General features: G+C 39.6%; 1 protein-coding gene across 3 annotated transcripts in view; it reads left to right on the top strand.

Annotated features, from left to right (window-relative positions):
• LOC133985822 (LIM and calponin homology domains-containing protein 1-like) overlaps positions 1–15,345 on the top strand; it is a 95,467-nt gene that overhangs the window by 49,382 nt on the left and 30,740 nt on the right. For 2 of the 3 annotated variants that reach the window (XM_062425536.1, XM_062425537.1), the window contains exons 4-7: positions 1,827–1,933; positions 8,826–8,856; positions 12,366–12,476; positions 14,234–14,432. In XM_062425536.1, coding sequence (XP_062281520.1) covers positions 1,827–1,933; positions 8,826–8,856; positions 12,366–12,476; positions 14,234–14,432 — 448 coding nt within the window. Of the gene's footprint in view, positions 1–1,505; positions 1,533–1,826; positions 1,934–8,825; positions 8,857–12,365; positions 12,477–14,233; positions 14,433–15,345 lie in introns of those variants that run through there. The other variant, XM_062425538.1, reaches the window with a different exon arrangement.

A 15,345-nucleotide genomic window follows, 5' to 3' on the forward strand; every position in this document is an offset into this window, starting at 1 on the left:
CACTGAGAGATGTCAAACATATTGTCTGTGATTTCTGAGTCCTGGCAAATGTTTAGTTCACATTTGACCTTTACGGGTAGTGTGAGAGTTATTCCCACTGTAGGTGTGTCCTCCCTGGAGTAAAAAGTTTGAAGAGGTTTGATATTTTAAAATTAGATTATTACTCATTGAATCAATCATGTTTGCAGGGGAAGTTTATCTGAGGACACACATCACTGAGAGATGTCAAACACATTGTCTGTCCTCCACCGTTAGCCAGCAGCTCCAATTTATGCAGGCATAGATTAAACAAGCTCACAGATGAACACTGTTATGAAGCATACAGTGTTCCACTTCAAGTTTTCCAAATTTTTCTTTAAGGATTTAAAAAGAGTTTCCTTTCAGAAAAGTTTTCCAACATGAGTCTAAGCTTTTGCACAAGTGGAAGGTAAGTGCATCATGATCCATGAGCAATATTAAGTTATAATTCACCATCCTCATATTCGGGTTCTAGTCAGATTTGTTTACTTGAGTCAAAAAGTTCAGGAGTCCAAGTTACAGGCCGTCCTCACCCTGAGGGAGTCGCTTATTGGTCCAACTGATAGCTCATTTCTGAGCTCTGGGAAATGTGAAAGAAAGGCTACACTGATATTGGATGCAACTACACTGAAAGTCATTTATTTTGAGGCCAAATATGACCTTTATGGATAGTGTGTGCGTATTAGACACAGTTAATCCCGCTCTAGGTGTGCCCTCCCTGGAGTAAAACTGTCAAAAGAGGCAGTAGTTGTGTCCTCTGCCAAAAAAGTGTGTGTGTGTGTCTGTGTGTGTGTGGTTGGGTGGGGTAACGCCACCAGTAGTGCACAAATAACGCTGTCTCAAAAACACAGGAAGCCGTCGGGTGGGCTTGGACTGGGTGTTCTGTCACAAATAAAACAAGATTGTGAGAACAAGTGTTTCCAAGTGTGTGTTTACATGTTTGTTACCATGCATATACTCTTCCACCAGCTCGTGTGCACATATAAATAAGGCTCATAGTTTGGTGTGTTTGTGCACTTGAAATATGATTTGAATCAGCAATTCTAAAAGTCTAAATGTGTGAATGTGAACAGAAATGCATTGTATTTCTGTTTTGGTGAGTCACAGAGTTAAAATGTGCTTGGGACAGGAAATGGTGACACCCTGAGATAGAGAGAGAGAGGGAGAGAGGGAAGGGCTTTTGGCTGTGGCCCTCTGAACGATAAAAAGACAGAAACAAAGGAGGGAGAGAGAACCTGGGAACAGGAGAGGAGAGCTCAGGTTGCATCCAACAAAGACTTCTTCTGAGAGGGGAGAGAGGGAGAAAGGCTGAGAAGATGGGAAGAGAGTGAAGTGCAGGGAAGAAGAGAAAGGAGCAATGTTCGAGGAGAAGCAGGTGAAGGAAGGAATATAAAAAGGAAGCAGGGTGGACCCTTTGGAAGGAGGTAAAAAGTGAAGAGTGGAAGTAATCTGAGAGAGGAGACGTACGAAAGCCCAACCACAAAACCTGGTGGTGTCACATTTCTGTCGTGCAGGTATCCTGATTTTCATGTTGTGCAGAAACTGTGTGTTGCATGTTTATATACAGGACATCTCTGGTCAACATGTGTTTGTGTGTCTGCCTGAGTGTAAAATCATGAGTTTCATGTGTTTGTATCCATCTTTATTGGTGTGTAACATACTTAACGAGCCAGACTTTACTTTCTCTTCCTTACCTGGCGCCCGTGTGTTTCCTGCAGAGGTCAGGTCTGCGCAGTTCCCTGTGCAGACCTGACCTCACTTTGCACACACAGCGTCTTTATCCTGATGAAACTTTGTGCTCTGTGCAGGACAACCTGAGTGTGTTTCTGCGCGGCTGTGAGGAGTTAGGACTGAAGGGCTCTCAGCTGTTTGACCCTGGAGACCTGCAGGACACGTCAACACGCCCCACCGCCAAGTAAGACTTAAAGCCTCAGTGATACCTTAATGTTTGTGCTTGTGTGAGGGAATTGAGATGTGTGTGTGTGTGTGTGTGTGTGTGTGTGTGTGTGTGTGTGTGTGTGTGTGTGTGTGTGTGTGTGTGTGTGTGTGTGTGTGTGTGTGTGTGTGTGTGTGTGTGTGTCTTACAGTTTTATTCCAAAACACAGCAACACACATATATTTTACTTTGTGGGGAAGCTGGATTTGCAAGATCATGCCAGAATCTATCTTGTCAGAGTTTAAGTTATTTGTTTATGCCTGAGCCACCGCTGGTTCAGACCGATCAGCATCCTATGAGAAATCTTCCGTGATCTAGCAAATCCAGCTGCCTCGCAAGGTAACGCAGTGATAGACGGATGGTTAATCCAATCACCTGCCAAGTATTTCCAAACATTTTCCAAAGAGGACTTCTCAGAAGGTTCTGTGTAACAAACCATCTGGTGTGTCAGGTTTCACTTTCTTCCATTTGAACAAGTTTGGGCCAAATTTGTTGTTAAGAAAGCTATTATTGTTTTAAAAAGACCAGTAAAGTAACTTTTACCTGTATGAAGTAAGAGTTTGCAAGCATTTACAAGCAGCTACTTTCAGATGGATTACTATAAATATGAAGTAGTCAAATCAGAACCAAACAAATCTCTTTCTTAGATTCTTCATGTTAGGTTGAATATAGTTTCAAAATAAAGGTTTGATTATGCTTGTAAAAGGATTTGACATTATCTGAGGTAACACTCTTGTTGATTTAAACTAATCTGTAAAGGTCTTACAGTTTACTTCTTAAAGACCACATGAAAAGAAAGATACATGTTGCATCCAATGAAAATGCTTTTTGGGGATTTTTATGTCCCTCTCCCATGACTATAAATTATTTGAGTGACTGACCTGCACAAAGTATAGAGCCACGCAAAGCAGTTCTTTTCAGTTTTCTCATTCACTCAAATCAGATCATTAAAAACGTTGTTCAAAAAATGTGTTCACTCAGTCGTGCGGCTCAGTTCAGTGAGCAGGACACAGACTGAGCTGATATGTGGACATCACAACACAGCTAGTGTATGTGTAATTGCTACCCCCAGAGCTAATAGCTAATAGTTGTCCTATTTTCAGAACAGTGTGTGTGTGTGTGGTGTGTTTTTTTTATTCCACGCTGTTGGCTGCTGCAAATGCCAATCAATAACTCGTCCCTCCCTCGCTTTGTGTTTTTACCAGAAACACGTAAATATGGGGATCAAATATCACTCAAACATCTGTTTCATGGAGCCTTTTGAAGGCAGTGTTTTTGTTATCACTGATGCTTTCTTGTCAGCTGAGAAATGGACTATAGATCTTTATCTTTACACATTGTGCTCTTCCTGACAGAATCATCAACACATTTATGTTTGAACTGTTTTCATTGCCACACCAGTGTTTCCATGCTGCCCACTTGGTCAGGTCTGTGTTTGAAAAAAATCAATTTTTAATCAGATTTTACTGTTCAGGGTCAAATTTGACCCATTTTTACATTTGAGAGCTGTAAAAACAGCCTATAAACATTTCTTTTAGCCAGACCTTTCCTAATGTCACCCACAGTATAAAAAATGGAAATAAAATGCATATTTTTTAAACGTTTTTATGCAACCGATACACATTTTTATTTATGCAAATGTTCAAGTTTGACCTGAGGTTATTAAGAAAAGATGTTTCATCATATTCTATAAAATGTTCTCCTGGATCATAAAATAGTGAACGTGAATGTCTTTTTTTTAATCAAACCTTTATTAACGACTAACGATGAGTCAGATTATGAACAGTATGTAAGGGTTAAGATCAATATGCTTTGCTGCACCAAACAGAAATAGGGTGCTGTTCTTCCCAAGCAAAATGATGTCAAGACTTTCTGTTACTGGCAGGTGCTTATGCTCTTTAGTGACACAAAAACAGAAAACAATGAAGCTCTGGAAACAAGAAGTTTTTGAGAAGTGTAGTCTTTTTTTGGTGTTGGGGATGAAAGGTATAACAATCTTTAAACAAACAGTGTTGACAGATGTATTTTTGGTTGGCAAAATGTTGATAACTTTTTTTTTTTTACACTTGATTCTGGATTTTTTTTTTTTTTTTTTTTAATATTAATAAATTAAAGGCTGTATTTTACTGAGAAAGAACCGTATTTTGATAATGAACCCCTCAGTTGAGTGTTAATAGCTTCTCTTTGCGACTGATTGTTTGCTTCTTTGTGTGTCAGTCATTGACAGTCACTCACTTATTCTTGGCATCAAACAATCACATAGTTCACTGCCAATACAAATAAGTAAATGAGAGCAAATGGAATAATTCTATGAGTCTGTGTCAGAGAAGCAACAATAGTACATCTGTTAAACACAACCGGTCTCTGTCCAAACATAACACCAAGGGTTTGTATCGCCCCGTGAACCATGGATCCTACTTTTGTTGCTTGGTAACAAAGACAAGTGTAATGTAGTTTTTATATTTATTTTGTATGTGTTTGTGTGAATGTGTGGGTGTGTGAATTTTTTGGTGTGTGTGTGTGTGTGTGTGTGTGTGTGTGTGTGTGTGTGTGTGTGTGTGTGTGTGTGTGTGTGTGTGTGCGTGTGTGTGTCTGTGTGTGTGTGTGTGTGTGTGTGTGTGGCATGTGCTGTCCTCGTGCTAACTGTGTATCAACAAGGTTTCATTCACAGAAGGGTTTAGAAAGGTGCTGCTGGAGATGGAAAGAGAGAGAGGGAGAGGATAGTGCTAATCTTAGCTGGTCTCAGGAGGAGCTGCTTGACTGGTTCTGTGAGGACCAGGAATTCTTTGGAAACAGGAGGTGTGTGTGTGTGTGTGTGTGCGTGCGTCCATGCGTGCGTGCATTTGCCTTTGTTTTTTCAGCAAGTTTACAAGTAAAGGCATCATTCTGTTGCATTGATTCAGCTCCAGTTTAAATGGGACACTGATGTTTGTTGTTCATGTTTCTCCAACAATCATGTCAGTTTTTAACAAGATTTACAGTATTGGTTTCAGTAATAGAGATATTATGTCAAACCTTGCGTGACAGTAATTGCCAACACACAGAATACACTGAGAAAATAATAAGACATGGATGTCTCATTAAAGTTTGTAAAGTTATAGAGTAATACTAGGGTAAAATCCTAAAGATCAGATTTCAGTCCCCACTTTTTTTTCTATGAGAAACTGTCATGGCTGACCACACATGGTGGTCGCTTCATGGAGATCACTTCATTGCTTCAGATAGATTAAAATATTTCAGAAACATGATTGCACGGCTCTTCAGTGTCCAGTTAGTTTAAGAGGTGAGTTTGAAGTGTCAAGAGTCAGCAAATACACATTTAGGAAGGAATTCGAAGCACGGACTGTTGCAATCATACATAGAGAATTTTGAATTTGAACAAATGATAATAGATCAAATACTTAATTATTATGTTCCTTGTGATCATATGTAAATAAATCTAAATAAATGTAAATGTGCAATCTAGAAATATAATGAAGGATAAGCTATATGGACAATATGTACACAATAAGCACAAAGCTGAGAAGAAACATTTGCGTCATTGTTTTAGTGGCCCTGTGCCATTTCCAGTGGTTATGCAACCATCCTTCATACAGGATGTAATTTTCTTGCAGCTCATACCCATGACAGGAAGCCCCCCCCTCACCCCCCCTGAGTCTTTGGACAGGTGTTTACTCTTCTAGGAAACCGCTCTGGATGGGGAGGCGTAAACACAGGCAGGTTCTCGTACACTATGAGCTCAGACCTGAAATATCTCCCGCTCCTTTGCGCGTTGATGGAAACAGATCGATTTCCAAGATAAGTGACAGTTTGCCTGGCACAGTCAATGAGAGGAGAGGAGAGAGTGACTGAGTTTCCATGCAGCCGTCTAATAAATTGAAAAAAACGCTGGAATTAATAACATATGAATCGAATGTGTTTTTCTCAGCTGGTTTGTAGTAAATATGATGAAAATCAGAAATGCCTGCACACAAGAAAACATCTTTCAGGATGAATATTGATCAGTAGTTGATATTACGATTAATTGTCAGCAAAGTACTGCAACATATTTCATGCTTCTATCTAAAAGAAGCACACCTGGTCATATTTGCAGTAGTAAAACTTAAGCTTCCCACCAGGTGACATAAAGCTTAAAATGGAAAATTCTTAAAGGTTTTTCTTGACGGATATTAAAAAGAAAAACGCTTCAGGACGTCCAACGCCAGATAGGTAGGAGTGTTTATGCGCTGAAATGTACAGATTGTGCCAAGCCTGCATAAAATAGTTATTCAAAAAATGTATTTTGTTTGAAATATGTTGTACTTTTATTTATTTAAAAAAATGTTGGATGTGAGTTAGGTTTTTGAAGTTTTCTTAGAAGTGCAGAATTGTGTGGTTGTAAGCACAGCTGGTAGAAAGAGAACTTTAGACATAATACAAACACAAAAAAACATAATTTAGACTTTCATAAAATCTGAACACATCATTGCAGACTTTATCAAAAGGTCTGGAATAAGATTTCCTTCAATAATGATGCTGTAATACTTTTGGTATTCATTTGGAGCTATTTACATACAGTATATTTATAGTTAATCTCAAGGAAGAGTGAGAATAATACCGATATATAGTCTACTGTATATTGCATATTTTCAAGTATGAAAAGTACTTCAAGTAAGAAAACTCCCTTAACTCTGATCTAATACCTTGTGGAATCTGTTGTTTTTGTCCTTCAGGTTTGTCTTCCAAAGGTTACAGCAAAGAAAAGCAACTTGTCTCCATGTTTATTTAGTCAGCTGACAGAGAGAGAGAGAAAGGATGAGGAGGGGAGAGAGGGGGGATTTACAGATCAGCCCCTCCAGCTACCTTCACCTCGCTCTCCTCCTCATTTCTTTCTCAGGTCACTGCTGTCATGGAAAAACCTGCACAGCTGCAATTTAGGTGTCACTTGTGTGTTGAGTGAGTTTGTCTTTGTGACCCTCAGCACCCTAAAACTAGCTGTAAAAACTCCTATAATGTGTACAGTAAAAACAGGAATAAAACGGAGTCAAATGCACCAGATTTTTACATTTCGCAGATGTGTTTGGGGCATTTGTCCAACAACAGTTTTATATGATGTAATATTAAAAAAACCTCAACCTCTATAGGGCTCATGCTAGACAAGGTAACAGTTTATCATCCATATTTTATCCTTAACAGATGATGCTGTTGCTGCAATGCAATATATAAGAACACATGTTGTCTTTATTCATCTATTGGACATGTATCATAACTGTTATCTACGGTTCTCCTTAAAAGTTTCGACATATATGGAAAACAGTTATGCATAAAAGCAATTCTTTACCCACAGAAGGCAATGTGCTTTTCATAGATAAGAGTTTATTTTGGATTTAAACTGATGTGTTGTTCATATTTGTAAATAAAACTTTACCTATACAATCTATTTAAAGCTGATGAGGAGGCCACTGTCATACTATCTCTTCAGATAGCACCAGAAAGACCACATCACCCCACTGTGGCTGCTCTCCATTGTCTCCTTGTCAATAAAGTGTGACTTCCAAGAATTTATCGATCTCCTCGTAAGGCAGGTGTTAGGCCTGCATTTGATAAAATTGCTCAGCATTAAACCTGATTAGTCCTAGTATAGTCTTTAAAGTCCTTTTATTTGTCCCAGTCCAGTCTGAGGCCTGAGGGCGACCAGACTTCTCGGTCAGGGTGTGTAGACTCTGGCGGGTCGTTCCTGCCTCAAAACATAAAGCTGGAAGGCTCATATTTTGTCTTGAGAACACTATTTAAAACTAGTTTTCTTCTCACTCATTTTTAAATGTATGCAAATCATATATACACATATAAATAAATAAAGTAAATAATCATATGTCCTTGTTTTCTTCATTTCCTTTAGAAACAGTGACAAACCAAAAACAAAAGGTGTAGCGTTCAACACCTGCCCTTTTTACATCCCTACATACACAACACATTTATAATAATATATACATAATGCACTTATGGTAGTACACTAAAAAAAAAGTTTTTCTTGTATATGCATTTTATATATCCCTGAAAAGTACCAAGGTTCATATACGTAACAAAATCATTATAAAATTCATATATGCAGTAATATTTCAAAGTTTAGAAAGAAGATAATAGAGTTTTTTGTAGCTTGATCTCTGCCTGTGGGTGTTTTCTAAAAGTGTATTTCTCCAGTTCTCCTCTGCCTCCCTCTCATAGTCTAGAAGTATGTTGTGTTTTTTTCCACAACATAAGTGTGTGTTGGGGTCACTTTTACAACTGCTTCGCTCCACTTCCCATTTATAGCCTCAAGTGGTGATCCACGAGATCCACAACTTTTCATTTTGGCAACATCTGTGGTGCTAAGTGGCCGCTGCTGTGGTGTTTCTGCGCTGCACCTCCCTGAGATCACTTGGCAGTCAAACCATATGGACACCACTGGGATATTTTTCTCCTCTAATTTTCTGTGGAAGAAGGATTTGTGAATAGTCAACGCTTGTGCAAATGCGAAATAGCACCTCCAGAAAGACGCCCTCGCTCTTTCATCCCGAGGTGCCTAAACACCAAAACTGACTTTTATATGAAGGCAAAGTGCTTCCATTAAATTTAAGTGTAGTTCTTCTGGAAGTGGTGAATAAATATTTAATAAATGCATCACATAACAACAAATTAGATGCCGAGATGCAAGTGTTAGTGAGTTCAGCATGTGTGGGCGTCTATCACATATGTACAATAAGTTTTATTGTTGTTGCTGCTGTTTTGTGTGGGTATGTTGAGAGCTGTTGAGTTTAGTTTAAATGTCTGCTGTTATTTTTATATAAGATATATCAGTAAATATCAACATCTCACTGACTGTGTCTCTCTCTCTCTGTCTTGTCCTCCTCAGGGGAAGTGACTGCAACCGAAAGCTAAAGAATGTAAGTGATGCCTCCCGATTACAGTGGGATCATTTGTTTGTGTGCTAAATGTATTTTATTTTTGAGTGGAAACTGTTATTATGGTCTGGTGTTTGTGTTTGTGTTGTGGCCGTGATTCTTTTCTTACAGCTGCTATTGTCGTGTCATTTTCAACTCTACCAATACTTTTCAATCCATCTTTATGTACTGTATTACTCTACTTATACAGTCTGTCTGTACTGATCATAACTAACTTTATTCATCTTTTTATTCTATATTCACTGAGTCGCTGTACTGTCTATTCTAGCTATACATATTATATTTGCATTGCCTAGTTTACTCGCAATCTGCCATCTGTTTATTCTTACTCTTTTTAGTCCATCTCTTCTCACTTTCTCTTTTCACATGCACTATCTTCTACTTATTCTGCCTCTTTAAACTCAGCTTTCTCCGCCATTTGTAGTTTTATTTAATTTGATTTGTCCTACAGCTATTTTTTCCCCCTCTATTCATTTCAATTTCAAATATTTGAACTCCAGTCATGTTTTCTGCACACTCTACCAGGTTTAGCTCTGTTTGCTCTTGAACTCATTTAATTATTCACTCTTACAGTCTGTTTTGTCTATTTATACTCAAATGCACCTCAACATCCACCTCTTTTTTTCCCAATAATGCTGCTTTAAGAAGTAGAACACCAGTTTAGCCCTGCCCACTCTGCAGTCAATGCTCCCTCTCTCTCTCTGTGTGATGCTGGTGTGCACTGTACAAGTAAATGTGTGGAGCTGCAGAGCCGGCCTGGGCTGCTAGCTCATTTAGCTGACTACACAACAGCAGGGACTCTCGGCAGCCCACATAAACCCTCGTAAATTGAGGCAATAGCTAATGACCCACAAACTCCCAGCAGCCATCGCATTAGCCGGGACCTGCTACTACACAACTGTGGATCTGTTCTGCAGACTGTGGACTAGGATTTGATAGCTGCTGCTGCTTCTCTGCACCTCATCACCTATTCAAAGAAGGGGGAACTGCACCGAGAGGAAATTGCTGATGTGGTGATAAAGGTGTTGTATAGCAATAAGTCGTAAAGGTTGAAGTCATTGCATGGATAGGTGAAATATTGCTGATGTCATGAAATGATCGTTTAGTAGGAGCAGGTGTTAAAAAGGCCAATTGCATGTGGTGAATCTGCATTTGTACGTAGCACTTCTGGTTTGCGGATTATGATGTGCTCTAAGGTGTGTGTGTGTGTGTTTATTTTTGGTTAATTCATGCCCTTGTATTTATGTGTCACTCAGGTGTGTGTGCACATGAAACAAAGGGGTGATGACTGAGAGATGATGTCAGTGGAACCTCTTTTGACAGGTGTTTCCACAAGTGCCAGAGCAGACGGCTGCTGAAACTGAAGAGTCAAAAGCAATGTGATGATGCACTGTAATAATCTCTTCACTGTCAGGCCTGCCGTTGACGTTTGTGTCAGTCAAACAAAGCTTTTCTTTGAGCTGTTGTAACTCCATCGCTGGTGTCCAAGTTTCAGTTTTTGCACGGTCGGGTTATTGTTGATTCAGTGTTGCATTTCCAAATCATGCTGGCAGAGTTGTGGTATGTTTTTTATCATTGTGTTTGTGCAGTTGGGATCAATAGGGATGCATTTGAAGCACGCTAGAATGAAACTGAAACACATTTGGTGCTGACCCACTTCTAATGGGAGCTGGCATGGATTTTATCATTATACTGGTGACAAACCCTGCTGCTCAGGATGCTAAAGTGAGCAGATAATGAACCACAGCCACAGCAGGTGGCTTATGGCTATAGCGCAGTATGTGTATATTTGTGGCATTCTTTGCAGTAAAAAAGTATCAGAAAAAACATAATTTGCATGTGTTTAGCATTAAAATGAATGCCAGTGAAAAGTAAACCAGTAGTTTTGTACTGCATTTGATCAGACTTCTAGTGTCTGAAGCTCCAAGGTAAAAAAAAAGTTGCAGCTCATTGATGCTGCTTTGACCAATAAGCAAAATTTCCCATCAGGATTCAGCATTTGATCACACAGAAAATGACTGTTTAGCTTTGTGCCTTTTCTGATCAGCAGATCCTTTGCTCTTCCTCAACGTGTCTTTGAACGGCAGAATGTTTGCAGTGACAGTTTGACTGAAACATTAAGCCATGCTGAGCTTTCTTATCAGAGCAATCCCTGTGGAGTGCCGGTTGACATGGACACAGTAAATATAGCTGGGAACACTGGGCCAACAGTGTTAAAGGTGCAGCTCTGTGTTAGCTCCCTGCCCTGGAGTCTTTCTGTGCATTTAGCATTTTAGGCATTTAGCTGACACTAAATAGACTTACAGTGAATGTTGAAAGCTGCGGTTCACACTGCAGTGTTACTACAGGACATCAGATAATAAGGAAGAAGCATTGACCCCTTTCTACTGCTGATTATACACAGGCAGTGTGTTTGAAGAAGATGAGAATGACCAACAATTTATGCATTGACCGCTAAGCTAGCTAAAGGCAAATATAAATCACTTCAGGCCCTGAATGTAGCAGGTCTTGTCGTGTTTGTGCAGAACGCCTTAGCTAACATGTAACTTGTTTGAAGGAGGCTGGATTGTAATAGCCAGGAAACCAGATTGTGTTGCTTTGTAGGGGGAAAGTGAAGGGAACAGAGTGGAAAAGGGCTTGAAGTGTTTACTTCATGCTCTCATACCTTCCGTCAATACAACCATTAAGCCATACGGGCTGACAAAATATTATCAATCCCCTATTTAGAAGACATGTGAAGTTTCATGTTTGCCTGTGCACCTACGACAAATGCTCACTTATTTGTTTTGTTTTTTTCTCTGGCAATCAGAGCAGTACTCTAATGTTATGCAGTTTTACTCATTTTTGTGGTCAAATTTGGTGAAGCTCCAAAAAAACTGGCTAAATTGAAGCTGAATTGTTTGTTGTGACGAAGTGTAATGGACAGTATGTCTGGATCCAGGGCGTCACTATGAAGACTGTAGACTGCACTGGTGAACATGAAGTCAGGATTTCTGGATGAGTTGTGTTGTTGTTGTTGTTGTTGTTTTGAATAGGAAAAGAGTTGGCTAAAACAGTTCTCTCCTAATCTACTAATCAGGGGTCTCAATTTGGTAATGACTAAAAAAAACAAGTAGTAAGTTTGTTTTCTTTTATTGATTAATGAATCTGGGCAACATAAACACACACAAACACACATTTAATGTATTGTAAAGATTACTTTTCAGAAGTTGAGCCTGTAAAGGTGTAAGGACAGTGAATAAAAATAAGTGTCTCTACCAGATGAAACCTCAATGTGACTGAAAAATCACATACATATCTGCTATTATTATAAATGGGAGATTTGGTGGGTTTCTCCACTTTTTACTGCATTTAATAATTAATCAACTTTCTGTCCACAGCTGTGCTTCGTGGTTCATTGAGTCTCAGCAGACTGATGTGCAGTTTTCTTTCCTCCTTTCATGTTATCATAATCTTTGACCGAAAGGAATAAAATGAATTGTTTTCTTTAGGTTCTAATCACCATCTACTGGCTGGGTCGAGCTGCCAACGGCTGTACCTCCTACAACGGGCCCACGCTGGACCTGAAAGAGTTTGAGGGCCTGCTGTCACAGATGCGAAAGGTTCGGCAAGTCATGTTTAGTACAAATCTAAACTACAGGGATAATGCAGTGAGTGATTGCTCATGAGGTTGTGTTAAAAAGCTCCTAGCAACCGCAGGTGATGAGGTGTAAGTGATGGAGAGGCTGCTGGATCCTGTAAGTAGAGGATCAGGTGTTTGATCCCTGCGGTGACCAAATCTCTGAGTTACCTGAGGCGATGACACACACGTTCTCCTGAATAACTTATGTGAGATTCACTAATGTAGTCAGTAAATGTACCCAGACTTCTATGAAATCATCTCAGGCAAAGGACAAGGGCCTCATTGTAGGTCCAGTGATGACCTCTGTCAGTTTGGACTCCAGTGTCAGTCACCTGGTTTTATTCTTTACTGACGCAAAGAGACAGAAAAGCAGTAGCTAGCCCCCAAGGCACACATTTACACACACACACAAAAACAATTATACATACACGTACTATGTACTGGTCATTACCATGATGTCACCCTTATGCAATTTATTCCACATTGTGACGTCCCTTTTCTGTTCTATAAAACTGAGAAATCACTGCCAACTCAGCAAAATAACTTTCCCAGATGTCCACACGTTGCAGATGACCAAAATAAAGCCACATTTCCATGAAACTGAAAAGGTATTAAAAAAATTAAGGGGGACAAGGAAAGAACATAGGGTGCACATATTCAAGACTACGTTGGCACAGTTTTCCTCTTTTAAAGATGATGAAATAGAGGCTGAACTTCAAAAAAATGATGATTGAAATGCAAGCAGGTGAAGGTGAGGCATTGCTGCACCGTTTGCTGCTCACTGATAGCTTAAGATAAGTGCATCAGTTAAAGGGTTTGTTCACCCAAATTAAGAAAAAAAATTTTTTTTCACACACCACTAGAGGAACCTAGATTTTTTTTTTTTTTTTTTTTTTTTTTTAAATCTGGATCAATAAACCAAAAATATGCATAGCTATTTACCGCTTTTTTTTTCTTTTTTTTTTAAAGTTGGGTAAATTAAAGCACTTTTAAATACAACGCATGGTTTTGGAGTTTTAGGTTTAGGCAACTACAAAAAAACTAAAACTAAAATTTGACAGCTGATTTGTGAATTAAGCTATGTCAATGGCATTTTCAAGCAGATGTTTTCTGCTATTCAGAAAATGTGACCGGCACACCTCCACATTATGATGTCATTACTTCCCCAAGTGCATTTGGTGTATGAAAGATGTACAGTATTTGATATACAGAAAATATGTGGAAGGAATCTAGCTGAAATCATAATATGTAGTTTGGAGTTACAAATCAGACTGCACAGGGGTCAGAAACAGGAAGTCTTTTACTAGGCAGGAAAGGCCTTTCCCCACCTTCCATTAGCTGCAGAGACATGTTTCGGCTGCAGACAGATGGAGGGAGGGGTCCCTGAGGTGAAGAGAGAGTAATAGAGGGGGATTCAAGCAGAGAAAAAGATGACATAACACAGAAGCAATAGGAGAAAGAGCGAGAGGGTTAGCGAAAGTTCATCTACAAGAGACAAGAGAAGTAAATTAGATTTTAGAGGTTAGATGCTGGAGAACTGCAGAGATACGGTGTGATGATTATGGTGATGAGGACATGAACAAACTCCTCAGGTATTGTTTGACCAGACACAAAGTCAGTTCATGTTTAATTATTAATATGCACCAAATGTCATGTCTCTTTCCTTTTTTTTCTCCATGCATTTTACACACATTTGTCCATTTGATGCAACCTGGGTGTGTTTCCATACATTTTTAGGAGGTGGAGGAGGCAGAGAGCCCTAAACGTAGCATCCGGGACAGTGGCTACATCGACTGCTGGGACTCCGAACGCAGCGACTCCCTCTCCCCGCCACGCCACGGCCGCGAGGACTCGTTCGACAGCCTGGACTCCTTCGGCTCACGCTCACGACAGACCCCGTCGCCAGACGTCCTGGTCGCCCGCGGCAGCAGCGATGGTAGGATGGAATCTTATTTAACACCCTCATATTCACATAGAACTCATACTGTACAAGTTCAGAAGTGATTATGGCGGTGTGATGTGAATTTATAAAGGTCGTTCCTAAAAATACAAGGCTGGAGGTTAAATCTGTTCAATGAGCATTGTGTCATTTTAGCTACAGCCATTTGTCTTGTGGAAGGGAAGTAATTCAGTACGGGCCGCTTTGTTTGGGTTAAATTTGGTGTACAGATACATTATAGAGATGAATGAGGTGCATTGTCCTTCCAGTGTTACTGTAGTAAAGCCTGTTGTTCTGCTCCCTGTGTTTTTGCAGGACAACGCCCAGAGCTGCTCAAAGGCTATCTGAAAGAATAAAGTGAATGATCTCAGTGCAATGCCTTTTTTTTTTTTTGTTGAAGCCAAGCTGTTGGTTTTTTTTTTTAGGTAGCTGGCTTAGGAAACACTATGTGACTGCCTCTGTGGGGCGTCGATCATGACATGGGAGGGCAGGTATTTCTTTCTCATATTCATGGCAGGAACTCTGATAGAAAGATTACTTTGTACACATAGCCATTGTTTTAATTTCAGCCATATGTATCATGCTGTGAAGGCCTATTGTGTAATGCCTGCATATGCTCCAAACTGCTCCACACCTATTGCAGAAGTAAAACATTTACAATATTAAAATATGAGATTTAAAATATTAGGGATTCACTTTATTAATCTATGACAAAAACGACACTTGCACCACATGTTCCTTGCTGGAAAGCTTCATTCACATCTGTTCATATCTGCACTAGCATCATCCATATCTGATGTCAGTCTGAAATAACTAATATCAAAAATCATGCACGAGTCCAACTACAAAAACAAATGTGGTCACATCTGTTTTTGTGATTGAACACATCTCCGTTATGTCACGGTAACAC

The sequence above is a fragment of the Scomber scombrus genome, chromosome 9 (genome assembly GCF_963691925.1).
Source record: "Scomber scombrus chromosome 9, fScoSco1.1, whole genome shotgun sequence".
Classification (NCBI taxonomy): Eukaryota; Metazoa; Chordata; class Actinopteri; order Scombriformes; family Scombridae; genus Scomber; species Scomber scombrus.